General features: G+C 36.0%; 1 protein-coding gene across 9 annotated transcripts in view; it reads right to left on the bottom strand.

Moving 5' to 3' along the window:
- RAPGEF2 (Rap guanine nucleotide exchange factor 2) overlaps nt 1-18931 on the bottom strand; it is a 180990-nt gene that overhangs the window by 20106 nt on the left and 141953 nt on the right. For all 9 annotated transcript variants that reach the window (XM_084517690.1, XM_084517693.1, XM_084517695.1 and 6 more), the window contains 10 exons: nt 17360-17537; nt 15451-15587; nt 14920-15078; nt 13484-13636; nt 12991-13155; nt 9887-9994; nt 9587-9790; nt 9390-9498; nt 6301-6547; nt 2771-2928 (listed from right to left, as the gene is read on the bottom strand). In XM_084517690.1, coding sequence (XP_084373816.1) covers nt 2771-2928; nt 6301-6547; nt 9390-9498; nt 9587-9790; nt 9887-9994; nt 12991-13155; nt 13484-13636; nt 14920-15078; nt 15451-15587; nt 17360-17537 — 1618 coding nt within the window. The remainder of the gene's footprint in view (nt 1-2770; nt 2929-6300; nt 6548-9389; nt 9499-9586; nt 9791-9886; nt 9995-12990; nt 13156-13483; nt 13637-14919; nt 15079-15450; nt 15588-17359; nt 17538-18931) is intronic.

Below are 18931 nucleotides of genomic sequence, written 5' to 3'. Positions count from 1 at the left end.
AAATCCTTTTTTTTTTTTTTTTCTTTTAACCAATTTTGATTAACTGAAGAAGAATACAGAGTAGAGCCTGAAATCATTTCTACAGTTTTTGACATTGTGGGAATGGCAGATGCCAAAGATGCAGCCATTCGAAGAAGCTAACAAAAAGAGCATGCTCTCTAGATCCTGTTGAGTCTTGCTGTTACGGAAATACTTGCCACTCAAAGGAATGATGTAAAGATGGGAAACTTCTGTACACAATACTAAGGTGGGAACTCACTTAGTACTCAAAAGCAGCAAGTATTTTGTGCAAAGAGAAAACTTCAGTGATCCAGCAGAACAGGTTAATAAGAAGAAATGTAGAGGAAAAGAGAGTACCATCATCCTTCTACTGTATTTTACCATCAAATTTCTCAGGGTGCAAACCTATCAGAGCTGGTAGCAAAAGCACTACACAGAATACAGAGAAGTTTACAAGCAACAGAAATTACTACAGACATAGTAATGTCAGCAAGTTATTCAGTACTTTTTTTTTTTTTTTTTTTTTTAATAAACCAGCACTTGAAGAGAATTCTAATCATCCCCTTCACTCCTTTTCAAAAAAGGAAACTGGAATAAAGAAAGCAATGTTTTATGATAGGAATCTAGTCACTTACATAGCTTGTATGGGGTAAAAAAAGTAACAATGACTGACAGCTCATCATTACTAAATTATTTTGACTTTCAATCAAACAGAAATCAAAGTGCTATTGACTATTTGAACATTAAAAAATAAACCTCTACAAGCATATTTGCAAAAGCCTGTGCAAATCAGAAGAGAAACTAAAATCACTCCTTGCAGATTTCAAGCTAAAAAAGTGTTCTTTCTTCCTCCTCAAAGACTATCCTTCTAGTTGTTTTATTCTCTGTCCTGAGGGATACCCCCCAAAGCCTCAAAGGATGGCCACTCTACTACTATTCTCTTTCTTCTCCAGTGCATTCAATTTAGCAGAAGCTGCCTCCATCTGCAGCTTTAATTTATGCTAACATAATAAAAGAAATTAAAATTGTAGGCTTTAATTTTTTTTCTCTGTCTTTAAGCAGTGATATAATTCAACTCTTGCAACCATCCCTAAAGCCATTATGTTTTTGATTGCATACTCCTCTTCCCCCCTGGCTTCCCAGCCAGGAAAAAAAAAATTACACTTACAAAGTCCTTTAAAAATATTCAGTGCATGGCCGTGTGTGTGTTTTAAGAAAAAAAAAAAATCAGCAATTACTTACATTTTCTATAAAGACAATACAAAAGCTGCTATAATATTGAAGCAGGGGCATTACATCATTTTCTATCATTGCTTCCCCAAAGCAAAAGCCAAACAGTAGAACAACGTTTATTTATTAAAATTCTCTGAACACCATATGCAACTGAAGGATATTCAGAACTGCAATGTTTTTTCTTCTTGATAAATGGGATTTGCTTGAATTCTGAGAAAACACTCCCCACAGCTCTGGTATTGAGACATTTGCTGTATTCAGTACATTATAAGAAGGTCCAGTCTAGGTAAGTGGCAAGCTGGAGAATTGACTTTCTACCCATTTATAGATAAAGTGCTGACTAAATAGTCACGCACTTACTGAAATATCTTCAGTGTTGGAAACTAGTTGTGAGATTAAAAATATGTAACAATCTTCCCACTCACAGAAGCAACCTTAGACACTCAAACAAAAATGAAACAAAAACCACACACCACTTTCTTGTAGTCTTCTTCTCTAGTGCTCCCCTCAAATGAGGGGAAGTGATGCTCAGTACTGCAGTTTCAAGAGTGAAAACTGTACTGACTCGGATAGTATGTAAACTGATATTTAAGCACTGGCCTTTTAGGTAAGGTTTGAAATCTCTCAGACTTTGGAAGGCACTGAATTGTTGGTTCTGTTTTTGAGAAATACTCTTAAGTATTAAACTAAAACTTCGAAGTGTCTGCACAGCTATTGGTACTAAATCCTTCTCCAGCAGCTACCTTTTAACAACAAAAATTTGGATACCTGACTCAGAGAAGGTTTCAAGTTAAGAACCTTCCTGCAGGCAGATTAAGAGCCCAAATCCCTCCCCATCCAGGATATCCAGCTAAACGCTTCTGATATGATAAGGCTCTCATTCTCCCCTTTTTCCACTCTCACTCCTCCCCCCACCAATACTTTGTTCCTCTCTGCTAAATACGGTGGTTGATTTTTTGTTTGTTTTGTTGTTGTTTTTTAGTATTTCACAATGGATTTTAAATCATTTTCTATATAAAGCATTCAGCATATAGCTCTAGACTCTTCTAGTGCAGGGGAATGCCAACTAAAAGGCAACTTGAAAATGCTGTCCTTTACAGATGTAGTACAAGATTATATAAGAAGTTAAGAAGCCTGTTCAGAAAAAGACTGAAAACACAATGTCCTTTCAATTTAATTTAAGCTTATGATCTCCCATGCTGTTTGAAAATACTGCAGTCTTTGTAAAAACTGTTCTACCAGGGCAGACTATAAAATACAAAGCAAAAAAAAAAAGTCACTGGCCAAGAGTAAGACAGTAAGAGGCACTCTGTATACAGCATACTTCAAGAGCATTCATCTATACACATCTGGGTAAAGCATATTGGAGCAAGGTAACAAATCCTAATTCATATACGGCTACTCTGTGGGTGACAGCGTACAGTTAATAACAACGTTATAGATACTTCAAGATCTGGAAACGCAAGCAAAATAAATTGATTAAAAAAAAAAAAAAAAAAAAAAGAAGGAAATTCTATGGTGTAGAACAGATCCTCACCTGGAGTTGTATTGAAGTCCAAGATGCGGTGATGGGACTGCAGTAGATCAGGATTACTGGATGACAGGGTTCCACTGACCGGTAAAGCAGGAGGAATGTGCTTTGTTTGCCTCAGTCCTACAATGCTGTCATCCTGAGACTGGCCAATTCCAATGTCACTGCATCCAGAAAGAAATAAAATCAGCACTTACAAACATTCAGATCTTGGACTATAGCAGTGGCACGTGGGGGTTTCTATAACACATTTTCCACACTTTGAGGAATTGCTGTTTAAAAGTTAATATTCTGCAGACAGCAGTGCTTTCTGTCTAGATTTGTCAACAGCACCCAAATGTCCACTCACCTTGATCAGACCTGCCTGTTCACAGTGACAGCAGATGCTCATGCTCACCACTAAGCTCTGAGCTGCTACACTTGTCATCTTTTCATTATTTTTATCTCAAGGGCCAAGATCTTTATTCAAAAGATACATCATCATTCCTGCATCACCCCAACTTTGACTAGTACTGCCATCCTCTCAAAATCGCTGACAACTAAATCTCACAGATCTTCCACCCCATCACAGATAGGATTTGCAATTGTATTTCGGGAGTTGCTGTAACCGTAGAGCAGCCTAAGATCTCTCAACAGCCACATAACGGAGGATTGTTGAGCTCACCCATTTCAGCCTTCCTACTCTGTATCACCTTCTCAGAGTTCCTCTTCACTAAATGTAATTGAAATGACGCCAGCTGACTTGGAAGGCCACAGTACATATCCACAGTTGGGTGCTACTGGCATTCCCTCCAAAGTGCCTAACAGGTGCAAATAAAGCATTCTGTGATAAAGGTGAATGATTTCGTCTATTAAATTGTGAAAGGCTGCATCTCAAAGGTCAGTAGTGCTAGATGGATCAGATACAGAGCTATCATCCTACTATAGCAGGAATTAATCTGCTTATTGCTTGGAAGCTCATAATCAGCAAGTGAAGCAGAGTGACTGCTATAGGACATCGAGGAAGTAGGTGTTGAACTTTTCTACAAATTCAAACATCATGTTTTAAATTTTAAAAAAGTAATGTTTCTAAAGTTCTTAGCTTCCCCCCAAGTGTCCATATACTTAACTGGAATGTAGTTACTCGGTTTACTCTGTTTTTAAAATTTAGAACTCTGACTCTGATTTCAGGTTACGCAAACCAGAAATTAACCCCAAAAATTCAGCACTAGAAGACTCCACACCCCATGAAGATACTTTGCCTAGTGATAAGGACAGTAATTTATTTTGTGGGTCAAAGGAAATTGCTTTTTTTTAAAAAAAAAAAATAATTTAAAAATTGCTTTTTTTTTAAAAAAAAAAAAAAAAAAAAAAAAAAAAAGGTGTTTCTGTTACTTTCTGTATACACTTGCCATACAGGGAGATAACATGAAGAAATTACTTTCCTGCTGAATAACAATGTGATAGAAGGGATAGCGGAATAGCAAGCGTCCAATTGCTTTAATATAAAGCATGCTCTGCATCCCACTGAAGGGCTGCAAATACAGAGGAGAGAGGATCATCTGGGATGCTCCACTCTGGGCCAGAAAGAGCTGGAGGTGAGAGCCATGTTTAATCCTTATTTGAAGCAAAAACTTTCTGAATCTGAAGGGGCAACAAGTACAGAAGCCAAGGAGCTTACGCAGTGGCTGCAGCCAGAGGCACACTTCAAGAGATGCCTCAGAGCTGGCAGAGAGAAGGAGATTTCACAGTAGCTCCAGAGGAAATTATGCTATTTGCTCAACTTGGAAAGTTACTTGACGTTATCAGACTAAAAAGCAAGACTGAAGGAAGGCATTATCTCCTGCTCATAATTTGTCTTTGTCACTACTTTAACATCTCATGAAGCTGACAAACTCTAAGAGTTAGCATATATTCTAGAGACACTGAGACACCTGCAGCATTCACCTTCAAGAAAAGGTGGACAGTTTCACCTCATAAGCTGGCCAGCTGACTCATGAAGTCTTTAAATACCTACTTTAATAAGTAAATCAGCTTTTCTATCCCACTTGATTTTTTTTTTTTATTTTATTCTTTTGAAGATGTGAGAATAGGTAAAGTCCTTTAATAATGAATGGTATTGCATGTATTAGGAAGAACAAGACAGACGTGTCTACAGAACAGGAAGAAAAGCACAAATAGGTAAATCTACAGCTACACATCTATATGCAGAAACTGTGCAGACAAACAACTGAATGTCAACAAGCTTTGCAGACAAACTGCTATATATAAAATGCACGAAGTAAAGCTAGCAAAAGGAAAATAAAATAGGTCAAGTGTACTGTTTTTTCAACTCTTACCCAAAGAGGTCCCTGAACAGAAAAAGTGCACAAAAATGAAAGGCATCAAAGAAAAAAGTGAAACCAACATGAGATTTTATGCAAAAGCTATGAATAATGGTGAACAATGCAAAAATCACATCCAAGATGATGCACAGCTCATCACAGGAGCAAACATACAAGATCCATGAAATAAAAAGAAAGTTGTAAAGACAAACAGCATAAAATAAGGATTTACAGATTCTCCTCTACTGAAATACATCTGCATCAATTTGAGAAAGATTCATTACTTGTATATAATCATTTACACTCCTCTATCTTGATGTCAGTAACATCCTATTTATTCTGTTGCTAATAAGTTTTAGAAGAGTATTCATTTTTTGAGTGGGAATACCTAATAAACTTATTTTGTTTTAACGATAGCAGGAAAAAATCCTAGATTTTCATTTTAGGTGTTTTTTACGTGAGTTTACATAATATAGATATTCCTCAATGGTATGCAGAAAATGAAAATACAATAGAAAATATTTATTACACATCAGCAATTATTACACACTCTACAATTCATTGGCATTTTCATGTTCCTCCCATTGATGCCATCTGTCTTGGACAAGAACCAGATTCCCATAAAACCACATAAAGCTCATTGTTTCTGAGTTCCTCAGCAGAACTCCATTTCTAAAAGGTGTTCATAGAATAAAAGGTATCAGAAACCAGATTTAGCTTTATTCTATCAGAGAACCAAAGTTCGAATTTTAACCTCGGTCTCCTTTACAGCATCATGCATACATTCTTATAGACCACTGGACTGTGTATAAATTGAATTTACTACTTCTACCAGCAATTTGCAAGCAAAACTGCTTATGGAGTTAGTATGAAATTAACTGCCCAGGATGCTTCCAGTTAACAGTTATCTTAAAAAAAAAAAAAAAAAAAAAAAAAAAAAACAAGCCATCAAAAAGTATTTATGCCATTGCTGTATAAGAATATATTCCTATTGATGTCACAAATTGTATTATTATCAGTCTATGGTCATTCAAATATTTAGACTAGCATTTTCTTCTAGCATTTTAGAAGATACAAAAGTGTTTTGTAATAATTAAAGATTTAACAATTCTTTAACAAAACAAATTTTTGTTCTCTAACAAAAATAATTAAAGGATCACAACAAATTTTAAGTATCATTACAAGTTTTTAAAAACATAACACGATGCAAGTATTTAAGAAAAGAACACTTACTTGTATGGTTTCTGAGGCAGAATGCTGATTCGAGTCTTGTCAAGTATCTTCTTTAATTTATTTCTCCCCCCAACTGTGTTGGCTTTACTTTTCTTATTTACTTTTTCTAGTCCTATTACCTGCTCCACATCAACAGCAAGGTCTGGGATGGAATAACGGCTTGCCTTTTTAATATCACCAATTTTAGGCAGGTGGGGAGCACCATTTCTTTTTTCCTCAGACAACCGTGTTAAAAGTTCTTTAAAAACTGCACAAGAGAAAAGAGTGGAAAGAAGAACAAAAATGTAAAAAAGACTGTGCACCTGACCAGTGTAATATTAATCGTTAGAAAAAAATGTTTAGCACATTCTGTTAATTCACATATTACTGGAATTTAGAGATTTATTTATTTATTTTAAAAAAGGACACTAATTTTCTGTAATAATCAGGAAATTGGCCTAGCTTGAAAAAGAAATACACTAGATGACCACATGGTTGCTTGGATGGTGTCAGCGGAAGGAATTTGACTTTTCAGTCTAAGGACATAGACTTCTGCAGACTAGTACCATGCATTAAAGAGTACACTAGACAAAAATGACGTAAGAAAATTAACCACCATAAAGGAAATTTTTAAACTGATGGCCAGCAAGGAAAGCTCACGGACAGGTAACAGCAACAGGATCAAAAGTCAGAAATCAGAATGGAAACTAACAAAGTCATAAAACAAACAAACAAAAAATGAGAAACTATGAGAATACTTAAGAGACATCTTGGATGTTCGATATGGCTGTTGTGTCCACCTGCCATGCGTACAAGAAAACTTGAAGTCTTAGAAGGCCAACAGACTTGGTATGGCAAAATTCTAACCTCGAAAGGCTGAACTTATTACTGCTCCCAGTTGTCTCCCACAGGTCTCTAACAAAGAGTCATCTAAGAAGCAGACACAACTGATGAATTTGTTAATCAGTTCTTCTACTACAACTTTGCACTTCACAAAAGTGACTATGTATTTATATACAAACAAAACCGATTTGGTGATCAAGTCAGACATTTGGAGCAAGAGAAAAGGTATTCATAGATAAATGTGGAAAATTATCTGATTTGTAATGAAATTGAAAATTATCTGGTTTGTAGTGATGAATGCACTTCTCAAAGATAATAAACCTGTGCTAGGACAGACTACAAGACTAATACTGGAGGCCACACAAAAAGTATGCACAAATGCCTCCTGAATTTCAGGAAGCAATAAGAAAGTGTTTTTTTTTTTTTTTTTTTGAATGTTTCTAAATGAAACAAGGCCACTGCTATGGGTCTAGTAGAGAACATACCAAGAAGTAGTGATACATATACCATCTTGTGTGTAGGATGTTGAGGTAAGGAAGAACTTAATTATTTACGTATTTTTGTAAAGAATAACTTGTTTGTACTGAAATAGTACAATGTGTTTTTGAAAAAATGAGAGAATGATTTTCATTTTAGGAAGAAGAGAAGCCCTCTGTATTGTCAACAGCTCCCTCATTATAAGTGGAAAACCACCATAAAACAGGGATGCATATTAAGACGGGGGAGGAGTAAGAAAAAAAAGAATAATCAACTCAGGGATAGGGTTGGGGATACTAGGGGTTTTGAGAAGATAAGCTAAGAAATAAAATGTATGCCAGCCAGCTGGCACTTACTGAATAAGTCTATGCTAAATGTACAAAGCAATTTGCTTTGAAAACAAAACAAAACAAAATCATTGTTTCTTTGGTATTTTCTATGAAATTGATGATTAAAAATACAGAATTGTAGAAAAAGTGAGAACAATGGCAAGGAGCTTAGAATGAGTATTCAGGGCAAGGCTTTTACTCATGTGTATTCTTTTTGTCCTTAACATTCATCCATTCCTCCAGAAGTACACAACAAATTACTGAGAGTCCTTAAAAGCCTCAAATAACGGAGAGTTAAAGAAGAGCAAAGGAGAAACAATAACCATACTGTACAGAAAAGAAGTTTGGGGGCTAGAGAGAAGTTAAGTATAGGTGGGAAGATGCTGTTAAGAAATAGGAAACTGGTTTGGGGATTTGTTGATAAGGAATATTTCATGCAATGCACAGGAAGTAACTGTTCTGTTCCATTACTCTACTGTGATTTTGGTATTTGGAGCAGAGCAACAAGATTAAAAGCTGAGAAAGCACAATTTATGAAGAAATCATATTTAGTCTTAAGACTAAAGCAACACATGATACTAAAAAAAACAAACAAGCGAGTTACAAAGAACACGTGCTTGTTTCTCTATGTATAACTGCTAAACAAGCAGATACAGATGAAACATTAGAATCTTTACTGCAAAGGAAAAAAAAAATCCCCAGGAAATAGATTTGACAAGTGTCTTTTGGAGATAACCTAAGCATATTTAACCATCAATTAGTTCAGTGACATCCTGTGGAAATATGCTGTCCTACTTATTTGCAATGAAGAACCTCATCATGAAAGAGGTATTTCGGGAACATATCATGGAATTATGTTAATAATCCAAGTGTCCAGTGGTAAAAATTAAATAAAACCCACAAATTGTTTATTTCTTATGATGGTAACTGAGGTCCTGAGCTGCTTAAAGACTCTTTCATGACTTTGTAAGTACTTGTAAGAGACAAACAAAAGATTCAGAGGGTTATTCAGAGATTATCATCACCTAGCCAGTAAGAAAGTTTTTATTAACCTTGTTGCACTCACAAGGAACAGACTGAGAAAGTATGAGCATATGCTGTTGACAGATGAAAATCTCCAAACAACTGAATTTCCAAAAAAGGCTTCTTTCTTGAGGAAGGACTGTTATACATATGGACATGTTTTATAACTTCAAGCTAAACGGTCATTGCAGTTCCTCTTAATCCAAAAATATGCACTTGTGAGAGTCAAGTGACTTCATATAAGATTTTATTTGAAATTTTTTCTCTACAATTTTCAACTCTGACTCTTTAGAAGCTGCAAACCTCCTTTTCCTATTCTTCCCACCTCAGAAGTATTTCAAACAATCATTTAAAGTCATTTCCAAATGTTTTATGTATAAAACTAAAATTCCTATCTAAATTAGAACACAAGTTAGAACGAAGTGCACATAAACTTACCAAATAAATTGGTTTTCACAGTGATAGACAGATGAGTGTTATTTCTAAGGATTTCCATGGCTTTTGACAGCTGAATGTTTTCAAAGTTTTGACCATTCACTTCCAGTATCTAAAAATAAAAAGAGGTAGTTATTTTTATTTAGTGAAGAGAATGGGGGAAAAAGAGGAGAAAAATAAAACATTTTAAAATGACATACCTGGTCTCCACGTTTCAAGCCTGCTTCTGTAGCTTTGCTACCAAAATCGACACTGTCAACAAAGATGCCAAATCCCTTTTCTGACCCTCCCAGCAAGATAAAAGGCAAAGGGGCTTCTCGACATGGCTTTGTTAAGGTTATCAATCTTCGTTTCGCTTTAGCAGCACAAGCGATATTTAACAGCCTCAAATGTCCACCCATTTTCTATAAAAAAAAAAAAAGAGAAGCATAATGAGTTATGTGTAATAATAGACTGACTGCTCCCTGCCATCTAAAATTGTCAGAAAAAAACATTCTTACCTCCCTCTCCAAATTGTTCTCAAATTCTTCCAGAAATCGAGTCATAGCAGGATCTCCTTCAAAATCATTGAAGTGATTGTTCACCCACAACAATACTACCCGTGTAACCTGAAAATTAATCAATAATTTATTTCCCAAGAAAGCCCAGATCAGCACTATTGCTAAGTCCTTTAAAAATACTGCTGCTTAAAGCTGCTCTAAGCTTCCATCAGGATTCTAAATACTACATACCCAAACTTCACTGTTCAAGAGGAAAGAATGAAGTATTAAAATTGTTTAAGGGTTGTATTTCATACAGATTACTAAAAGTTAGAAAAGTAACACTGGCTGTACCAAAGTTGTTTGAGCAGGGAATAGAGCACACACAGGTATGAGGCACTGAATTAGATCCATTTCTCATTTGTAACAACAATTTCCTGTCCACATACATTTCCAAATCTGCTTAATTCTTCAAGCACATGATTACAAAGCTGCTTTTTTTTTTTTATTGGCTCTTGAAACTTACAAAAGTTGAGATAAGCCACCATTAACTTCATCAGGCATTTGCCTGTGTAAAAGAGTTATTGTATGTTTACAGAGGCAGGAAAAAGGAGCTATTGTGAGAAGCAGGAAAGAGGTCTTAACAGCAAATACATGTAATTCTCTTCCTTACATTCAATCTTTTGGTTTACACCTCCTCCCTTCTCTTCATCCCCGAGGTCCCCTATTGAACTATGATTATCAAGTTCAGAAGAATGTTAGCTGGTATTTTACAGTTTGTTAGGGAGGGGAAAAAATGGTATTATCAATTAATATTCCTGTACAGTAAAGCCACATAACAAGAGCTTTTTTTTTTTTTTTTTTTTTTTTTTAATATATACTCCCACTAAAATTTGATCTTTAGATGTGATTTGACCTGGAACATCAGCAGCACTTGTCCTGACAAAATAGAATATTTTTGACCTTTAGGGTTAAGATTGATTCACGCAATTTTCAAAAAGCTCCTTAATCAAAAATGGTTGTTCCACTCAATGTTCTCAGAAATACAGGTATATTTCTTTTGCTGAGGAAGCAAATCAATAGGGAGAAAAACTGAACGTTTCAAGAACTGGAGCTTAGAACAGAATCTCATACAAATTTTAATCACAAAGCTAGCCACTGTCAGTTCTTGGCCTCTGCACAAAACCTAAACCTCTTATTCTAAAGATCTGTGACAAAGCATCCAAAAGCAAACTCTGCTACCCTCATGGGAGCTGTATGGTTTATTGTGTTCATGCAGTTTCCAAGCGGGTTCCCTTTTGTGCTGAAAAACAAATGAATTCAGAAGAATTGCTGAAATTCATGACCAATCTAATCAACTACAATAGAAGTCCTAGAGAGATTAGATTTCTAAAAGGAGAAAACAGCATAGTTTCTGCACTACAGCTCTCAGCCACAGGAAATTAGGCTAGAGGTAGCATTTCTGGCGTATTTGAGACATTTTCATTTTTAAAACTGAAGATGAACTTCCTTTCTGTTAAACATCTGTGTTGAAAATCACACTGGAAGACCCAGATAATGTCTAGTGAAATTTGGGACAACTACAAATTTTTAAGCAAAACGGGAAGTTGCAAGCCATACCACATCATATATTTTAAAATACTTCAGTATCAATACTGCTTTCAAACTAGGGGCTTCTTGCTGCACCCAGCAGACACTGCACTGAAAAGAGTTGAACAGTGACTTCTAGAAGAATGCCACTACTTCTATTTCAACCAGGAGAGCAGCTCTAAAAAACAGTTTAAGATGTTATGTCAGGTACCCTAGTTGCAGGGAAAATCATAAGCAAGATCAGATCTCAAATGTCCCAGTCTATCACTGGCTACTGATGGTGCTCCATAAGTTTTTCTCACCCCTTTCCCTCTCCTTTGCCAGCCCCTAAACCAGACAGACAAAATCTTCCAGGTCCTGTGTTCCTCACTTAACTTTGCTCCTCCCAAGCTATTCTGATTTTTGCCTTTCCTGCACGCGAACCAAGCAGCGCTTCTGTCAGGGCTGATCAATGACAGAAAGGGTTGGCTCTTAAGATGGCAGAACAAGAGCTGCTCTGTTTCCAGACCTGATACCAGCAGCTGTGGTTGCTCATGCTTTTAAAGGCTATGGAGATTATCCATGGGAGGACAAGCAAAGTAAGTCTAAAGATGGTATTATAGATCTGAAGCTCTAGCAGGTCTGTGCTAAACAGTATTAGCTGCAGCTTTCCAGTGTACATAGAAGTCAGATTTTCACAGGAACAGTGAGCACTTCCCTGAAGCAAAGCCTTGCCTCTCTGCCAAATATAAGATACTTTCTCCAATGTGCAGACAAACTAGCATTTCTAGTAGAAAAATACCCAAATGTAAATAAAAGTTGAAAACCAAAATTTTAATATTATTCCCCTAGCTTCAAATTTGAAAACAAACAAACAAACAAAAAAACCCACCTTTTTGTTAACTAGTGTTTTACATTTGACAAATACATACATTCAAAGTAAAGCATTACAGTGGGAAGCTCAGTATAGTCTCAATAGACAGCGTGCTGCTATCACTGTGCCAAAGCTGAATACACAGGGCCTCATTCTTATCTCTTGGTAATTTTGACTGGGGAAGGGGCTGTTTGATTGTTGTCTTGTGTTTCTTTCTTTTTTCCCCTAACACTGCTCAATAGATTAGATTCTTAACAGTGGCTCTATTTTACAGTATCTTTATATAAGGATAAATTACCACCAAATGTTCGCCAAACTGTGTTAATTACTATTATATGTAGACAACAGGACTCAGTTACATGCTCAAATTTCAAGGCACAATAGAACTATGTTAAATGAGTTAAATAAAAATGTTCATTACTGAAAATAGCTTTCCATATACTTACAAGCAACTCAGTTAAGTAGTAATAACACAGCAAGGTAAATTATGGCAAATTTACCTTGCATGAATAAGTTTGTACTTAAAGTACAGTAAGAAGGAATATTTCTATAGTTTTATCCATGCATTCTGTCGCTAAAATTGTGTCTTATTCAGTTTAGTCGCTAAAAAAAATAATTTTATTCTTAGTAGCTTATGTTTTTAATGCATATAATAAGTGTATAAATTTTAGGGGATTTTAACCTTATCCCTGAGGCTGGGGTCATTGAACCACTCCAACAACTTCTTCCCCACTTCCATTGGGCTGGAAAGAAAGGTCCGATACGTCAACAGGAAGTCTTCTATAAACGTTGGGTCTACCACAGAGTGCTCTTCCACCAAATGCATTGTTAACCTTTCAGCTGTTCCCTATATATACAAAAAAGAAAGAAAAAACACTTAAAAAATAAAATACATTTTCAATAAACAAAAATTTGTTTTCTTGTATCATATTGAAGAATTACACTATAAAGAACAATACTGGTATGACTGATGAGATAAGCAAAGCTTCTGTAATTAAGTTTTACAAAAATCACTTCGTTACTCACATGCATAATTTTTTAAAGTAGAAAAACTAGAAATTTTTACTTTCAAATAGATGTTATCATATATTTCATCTAATCCCGGGCCTTATTTGCCAAGTTCAAAAGTTTATAGAATACAGACCTTTGCAAGAATCTTTCCCTTTTGCTTTTACCTTGATGACAATGTGACCTTTTCTTGTTCCAGTGCGATCAAGCTCCCTGTGCTCCTTAACCATCACAATCTCCCCTTCCTCTTCTACCTTCTGCATGTTCTTTTCCACTTGATTGAGGATACGGCAATAATCTTGCTGGGCTATACAAACAAACTGGAAAGAATCATCACACACCAGTATTAAAAGGTAAAGTCTTCAGAAAACTGTTTAGACTTATGATGCAAGCACTCTATTAATAGAAAAGGTAAAGAAGGTCTTCAACCTGCGGATGACCAAATCTGTTATTCCAGCCATTCAGCTGGAGTAAGCAGAAGAATACACAGTATTTCCAATACAATCTTGTAATCAGAGGAGCCCAAGATTCATCAGAACAAAATGACGTGGCATTACCAGCCATTTTTGCTTATCTGCTTTCAGAATATGCCTAGTACCTACACTATCCAAATATAATTAAGACCACCCACTACAACTCGGAAAGAAATACACATACACTATGATTTGCAAATACTTGAGATTAAACTGTCTCCTTAAATTAATTTGGGCCATTAATTGAACAGAAAATAGTGGGGTTTTTTGATTGACAAGCTGCAAAATCATCATGCCCATACTTAGGACAAAGGCACAAGATTCCCAGAGATAGAATTTTCTTCTGCATTCTTCATAATTTATTTACAGAATTTTTCTATTTCCAGCAGCTATTAGTAGCTGAAACAGATCTCCTACTGTTTGGATTTGTTGCAGAACATTATTCTAACAAGATACAATTTATGCACTTATTGGAAGTTAGACTCCATTAACACATTTTCACCCATTTCAAAGAGCATCTGATAGAAGCTAATTAGCCATCAGGACCAAGAAAAACACTTAATTCACCCAGAGCTTGGCTATTGTCTTCTGGATGGGAAGAAGTAAGCAGCCATCCCATATCCAGATTAGGCTAGCTGTTTTATGCTATGAGAAGTGCTCCCTTACAACTGTTTGTGTTAAAGCAAAGGTCAAGACTGGCTGAAACTAAAACATCTTCTACTCTTCATCATGGGACAGATGTATTAGTCTAAGATTCAGTAGCTGAGCCTGCTAACGAAGAACGGCTCTTACCCACAGTAAGAGAGACTATAATAGCTAACAGATCTTGAGATCTTACTAAAGGAAACATTGAAGCAATGGATATATGCAGCAGGCTGCTAGGCCTTAAGTTCCACAGAAAGCACACAGACAAACCTCTTCATCCAAAACAATCCCTATCCGGATGTAGAGAATTCAATTTCCCAGCCCGTAAGTACAAACAGCAGGAACCGTATCTTCCAAGTACTGCACAGGGTTATGCACTACAGATTTTATACATACACCAAGTTTGAAATACAACTGTCTGGCTATTCAGTTGAATTATTTCTATATGTACCTAATTTTGCATGTGTTACAGTTGGACACTCTACCTGGCAGTCATCCACTTTGGTTCTCATCACCCCTTTCATGTACTCTTTGTCCATGGTAGGGGAAACACCAAAACTGTTTCCCATGCACAGTATCTCTGTTCTTCCATCAGGATAAGTCACTTCCACAGAGCCATTCAAAATGACTGACCAGGAATCCAGCTACAAATTAAATGTTGCAGGATACATGAAGACAAAATCATTTAACATCGTAATATCATGCTATACAGATAAAATCCCCACTTCTTCCCCCTCCCCTCCAACAGACAGGAAGTATGTATGTTATGCAGATTATTTTCTTATGCTTTTACTGAATAAGAAATGTTGTGCAAGGGCTTAAACAAAAGCTTTCAAAGGAAGAATGAGATGACACTTAATTTTGACACTTAATTTACCTGCTCAAAGTTACTTTTTTTTTTTTAAAGAAAAAAAAAAAAAAAAAAAAAAAAAACAGCACACAGGACCATAACACTGTGGACTCTGGGATGTCTGGTATAACAGGAGAGTCAGAAGTAACTTCTACTTTCTACTGACCTCTTCTCCATCGTTCAGTACAATAGTTCCTGCTCTCTCCACAACTGCAAACACCATTACAGCACAGAGCTCTCTCCTCACTGACATTGTCATGTTGGCAAAAGCAGGCAATTGATGCATGAATTCCAGTAGTTGTTCTGAAGGAGAAAAAGCCCACTGAGTCGTGCATGTCAAAACAACAAAGCACAGCAAAGACAGTTCTTCAGAAAGATGCCTAAGGCTACTTAAGCTAAAATGCTGCACAATCATTTCTGTATACTAATAAATCTCTTACAGTGGCCTGTTGTAATTACTGGGTATTTTGTAGGCACAGACTGGCTGGTCATACCATCAATAGAAACCCTGCAAAGTAAAAGTCAGCATAATAGACAAATTGTAATTTAATCGAGAGCTCTGAGCACAGCCAATGAAACTGTAATTCTCCATCCAGCCAGAGCAATAACTCCATTACGACTTAAATAAAACACAGTAAGACATTAGGCAGGGAAAATTGTCAAAACTGAGCATCTTCTTTGGTAAACCCATCCATTCCATGTCCAGTCTAGGCATGTTAACAACAAGAGTTGTCATCTGGCACATTTACAAAGATCCCCTTGGATGGGCCAGGCAAAATAGGATTACTGTCTTACAGGTGACTACTGCTTTTCTGGCTTCTGTATGTATTGGAGTTGCACTTATACTCAAGTATGTGCTTCTCCCATGTTTTGATGTTTTATATAGTCATAGCTATACAGAGCACATTTGTTCTTAATAGTCCTGCTGAGGACTTATATGCCCTAGACATTAGATGTTTTTGCGTTTGTTTTCATCAAAACCTACCAGAAATAGTCAATACAATTCCATCTTTTTCCTAAAATGTTATTTATACAGAATCACAGAATGGTTGAGACTGGAAGGGACCGCTGGAGGTCATCATGTCCAATCCTGCTCAAGCACGGACACCGTAAGCAGGTTGCCCAGGATCATGTTCAGGCAGCTTTCGAAGATCTCCAAGGAGGAGACTCAACAGCCTCTCTGGCCTCTCAGTGTTTGCCAGTGCTTCATCACCTGAAGCACAGTTCAGAAGTGTTTCTTGACATTCAGAGGCAACCTCATCTGTTCCAACGTGCACAATGCCTTTTGTCCTGTCGTTTGGTACCACTGAGAAGCGCCTGGCTCCATTGTCTTTACACCCTCCCTTCAAGTATTTGCACACATGGATGAGATTCCCCCTGAGCCTTTTTTTCTCTAGGCTTAACTGTCCCAACTCTCAGTTTTTACTCATAGAAGAGATACTCCAGTCCCTTTATCATGTCATAATCAACAAATCATCATTTAGGTATACTTTGATGAATGGAAAAAAAAAAAAAAAAAAAAAAACACAAACAAACAAAACAATCACACAAAAAAAAACACCTGAGACAGTGAAACAGATTAAATTAGAATTCTAGCTTTGCTTTCAATGTATAAGTCTGTACATCAACATAGCAAATTAGTTTTAGTAGATTTCTATTTATGTAAAGGTCTTATAGCTCCACTATTTATAACAAATATTGTAAAAAAAAAAATCGCAACTTAAAACAAAAAAAACTTGATAAGAATCCAGTGATGACATGAACATAAACTTTGTCAAATTCCTAACAATTTCCAGTAAGCAACAATGCTTACTTCATAAATCAGTCTTCATTTCAATTAGAAGTTGAATGTTGAAACCTAAAAGGTCAGCACTGATAGCTTTCCCCCATATCTCGTGCATTTTCCGGTTCTTTGGCTGTACTCATTCATTGGCCTTTAGAGATCAGCTTACAGAATAAACACTAAACTTACCAACTATAAAAGCCAACAACTAAAATAAAACCCCAAGATCAAAAATTACATTTTTCTGATGAAGAACAAGTTTGATGGCATTTTGCTACTTTGTAATACTTACCAATATCATCATCTGTCCTGTCTATTGGGTCTTTCTCTAAGCAATCTCTAACAATATCTCTACTCATTAAAGGATCGGATGCTCTTTCAATGTCTTCTTCATCATCATCATCCTCAGAATCCACTGCTGTCTCTGGCAACCCACTGAGATCCATATCACCAGCTTCACTTTCTGTAGCCTAAATTAATGCATATAAACGATTAAAAAAAATGAAAGCATTCACATGTGTTCTTCACTGCTCTAGTTTCCTATTTAATATACATAAAAATGCTACCTAATCTGTCAAATGAATTTTTGTATTGCTTTTTTCTTCACATTTCTTTTTAAAACAACAAACCATTTATCAATGCCAAAACAATGTTAAACAAGGCATTTAACATGTTTCAATCAGCCATACATAAACAGGATTCAACATAAATTATTTAATTATCAGGTCTTGGGGGAATTGTAGGCAGTTTATTCCAATAAATTGTTCCTTGAAATAGATCACTTATTTATTTTAATCAAAGTTAATTTAAAACATATTCTGTTCCCATCCCAACATTACATTTTCAGACACTTATGAATGCAATATTATCTTATGTTGGCAGTCTGGTGAAGTAAGCACTGCATCAAAGTGCTTCAAAAATTGTGTTCTCTCGGTAGCCTAAAACTGCCTGTTGTTTTTTTTTGTTATAAAAAAAAATGAAACCATAATCCACATATAGCCTGAGGTTATTAGGACAACACCTAAAGGTACATTTTAATGATACTGTTTTAAGACTGAACATTTAGTAAATCCTACAAACACTTGTCTGTCATGGCTGATGAAGTTGCTCTTTCTTAGAACCTGATTTAATGCCACAGCAGCTGCCGAGGCTTAGCTATCATAAACTTTAAGGAAATGCAAGATTCTAATGAAAGTTTTACAACATGGCTTGACAAATCAAGCTTCTCAGATGTTATATGAACACAAACAATGCATTCATGTCTACTTTAAATATCCTGAATAGGATAAACACAGCAACCAAAGCGTGTTCGATCGATCTGACTCACATAAATTGGTTTGAAAAAAAAATAGGTCACCTTCCAAACACAGAGAAGGTAAGACAAATTATGTTTGTATTTCTATAGAATGATCTTCCCTACTTCTGCCTGACTAGATGTGGCTGACATCTGTTACTTTAATGCCATTATACATAGCCACCTTATGAATGACAGCATACAGCTGAAGATGGATCAGGTCAGCTAGTAGCATTCCTAAACACTTCTGCCCTACAGCACAACACAAGCTTTGTAATGGGGTCCTGTTAACATGAAAAGCATCCTACCAGCACCTACACAATATTCAAATTACTTTCACTTTGTTTTTAAAAAGAAAAAAGTGCCAAGCATTTCCTAAGCAGTGGAGAGAAGGCTGTTACTGTCACACAAACAATTCACAAAACATGAATACTGCTAGCAGTATTTTCATTAGTGGTCTTGCTGTGTTTAACATGCAAATTCCCTATGATATATGTGAAACAATTGCTCTAACTACTTGTACAAAATAGCTTTCATCAAATGAGACTGGTGGAAAAATTAGTGATGATG

The sequence above is a fragment of the Aythya ferina genome (genome assembly GCF_964211825.1).
Source record: "Aythya ferina genome assembly, chromosome: 4".
NCBI classification, from domain to species: domain Eukaryota; kingdom Metazoa; phylum Chordata; class Aves; order Anseriformes; family Anatidae; genus Aythya; species Aythya ferina.
The sequence above is the reverse complement of the archived record's forward strand: the minus strand, read 5'-3'. Positions and strand labels throughout refer to the sequence as shown.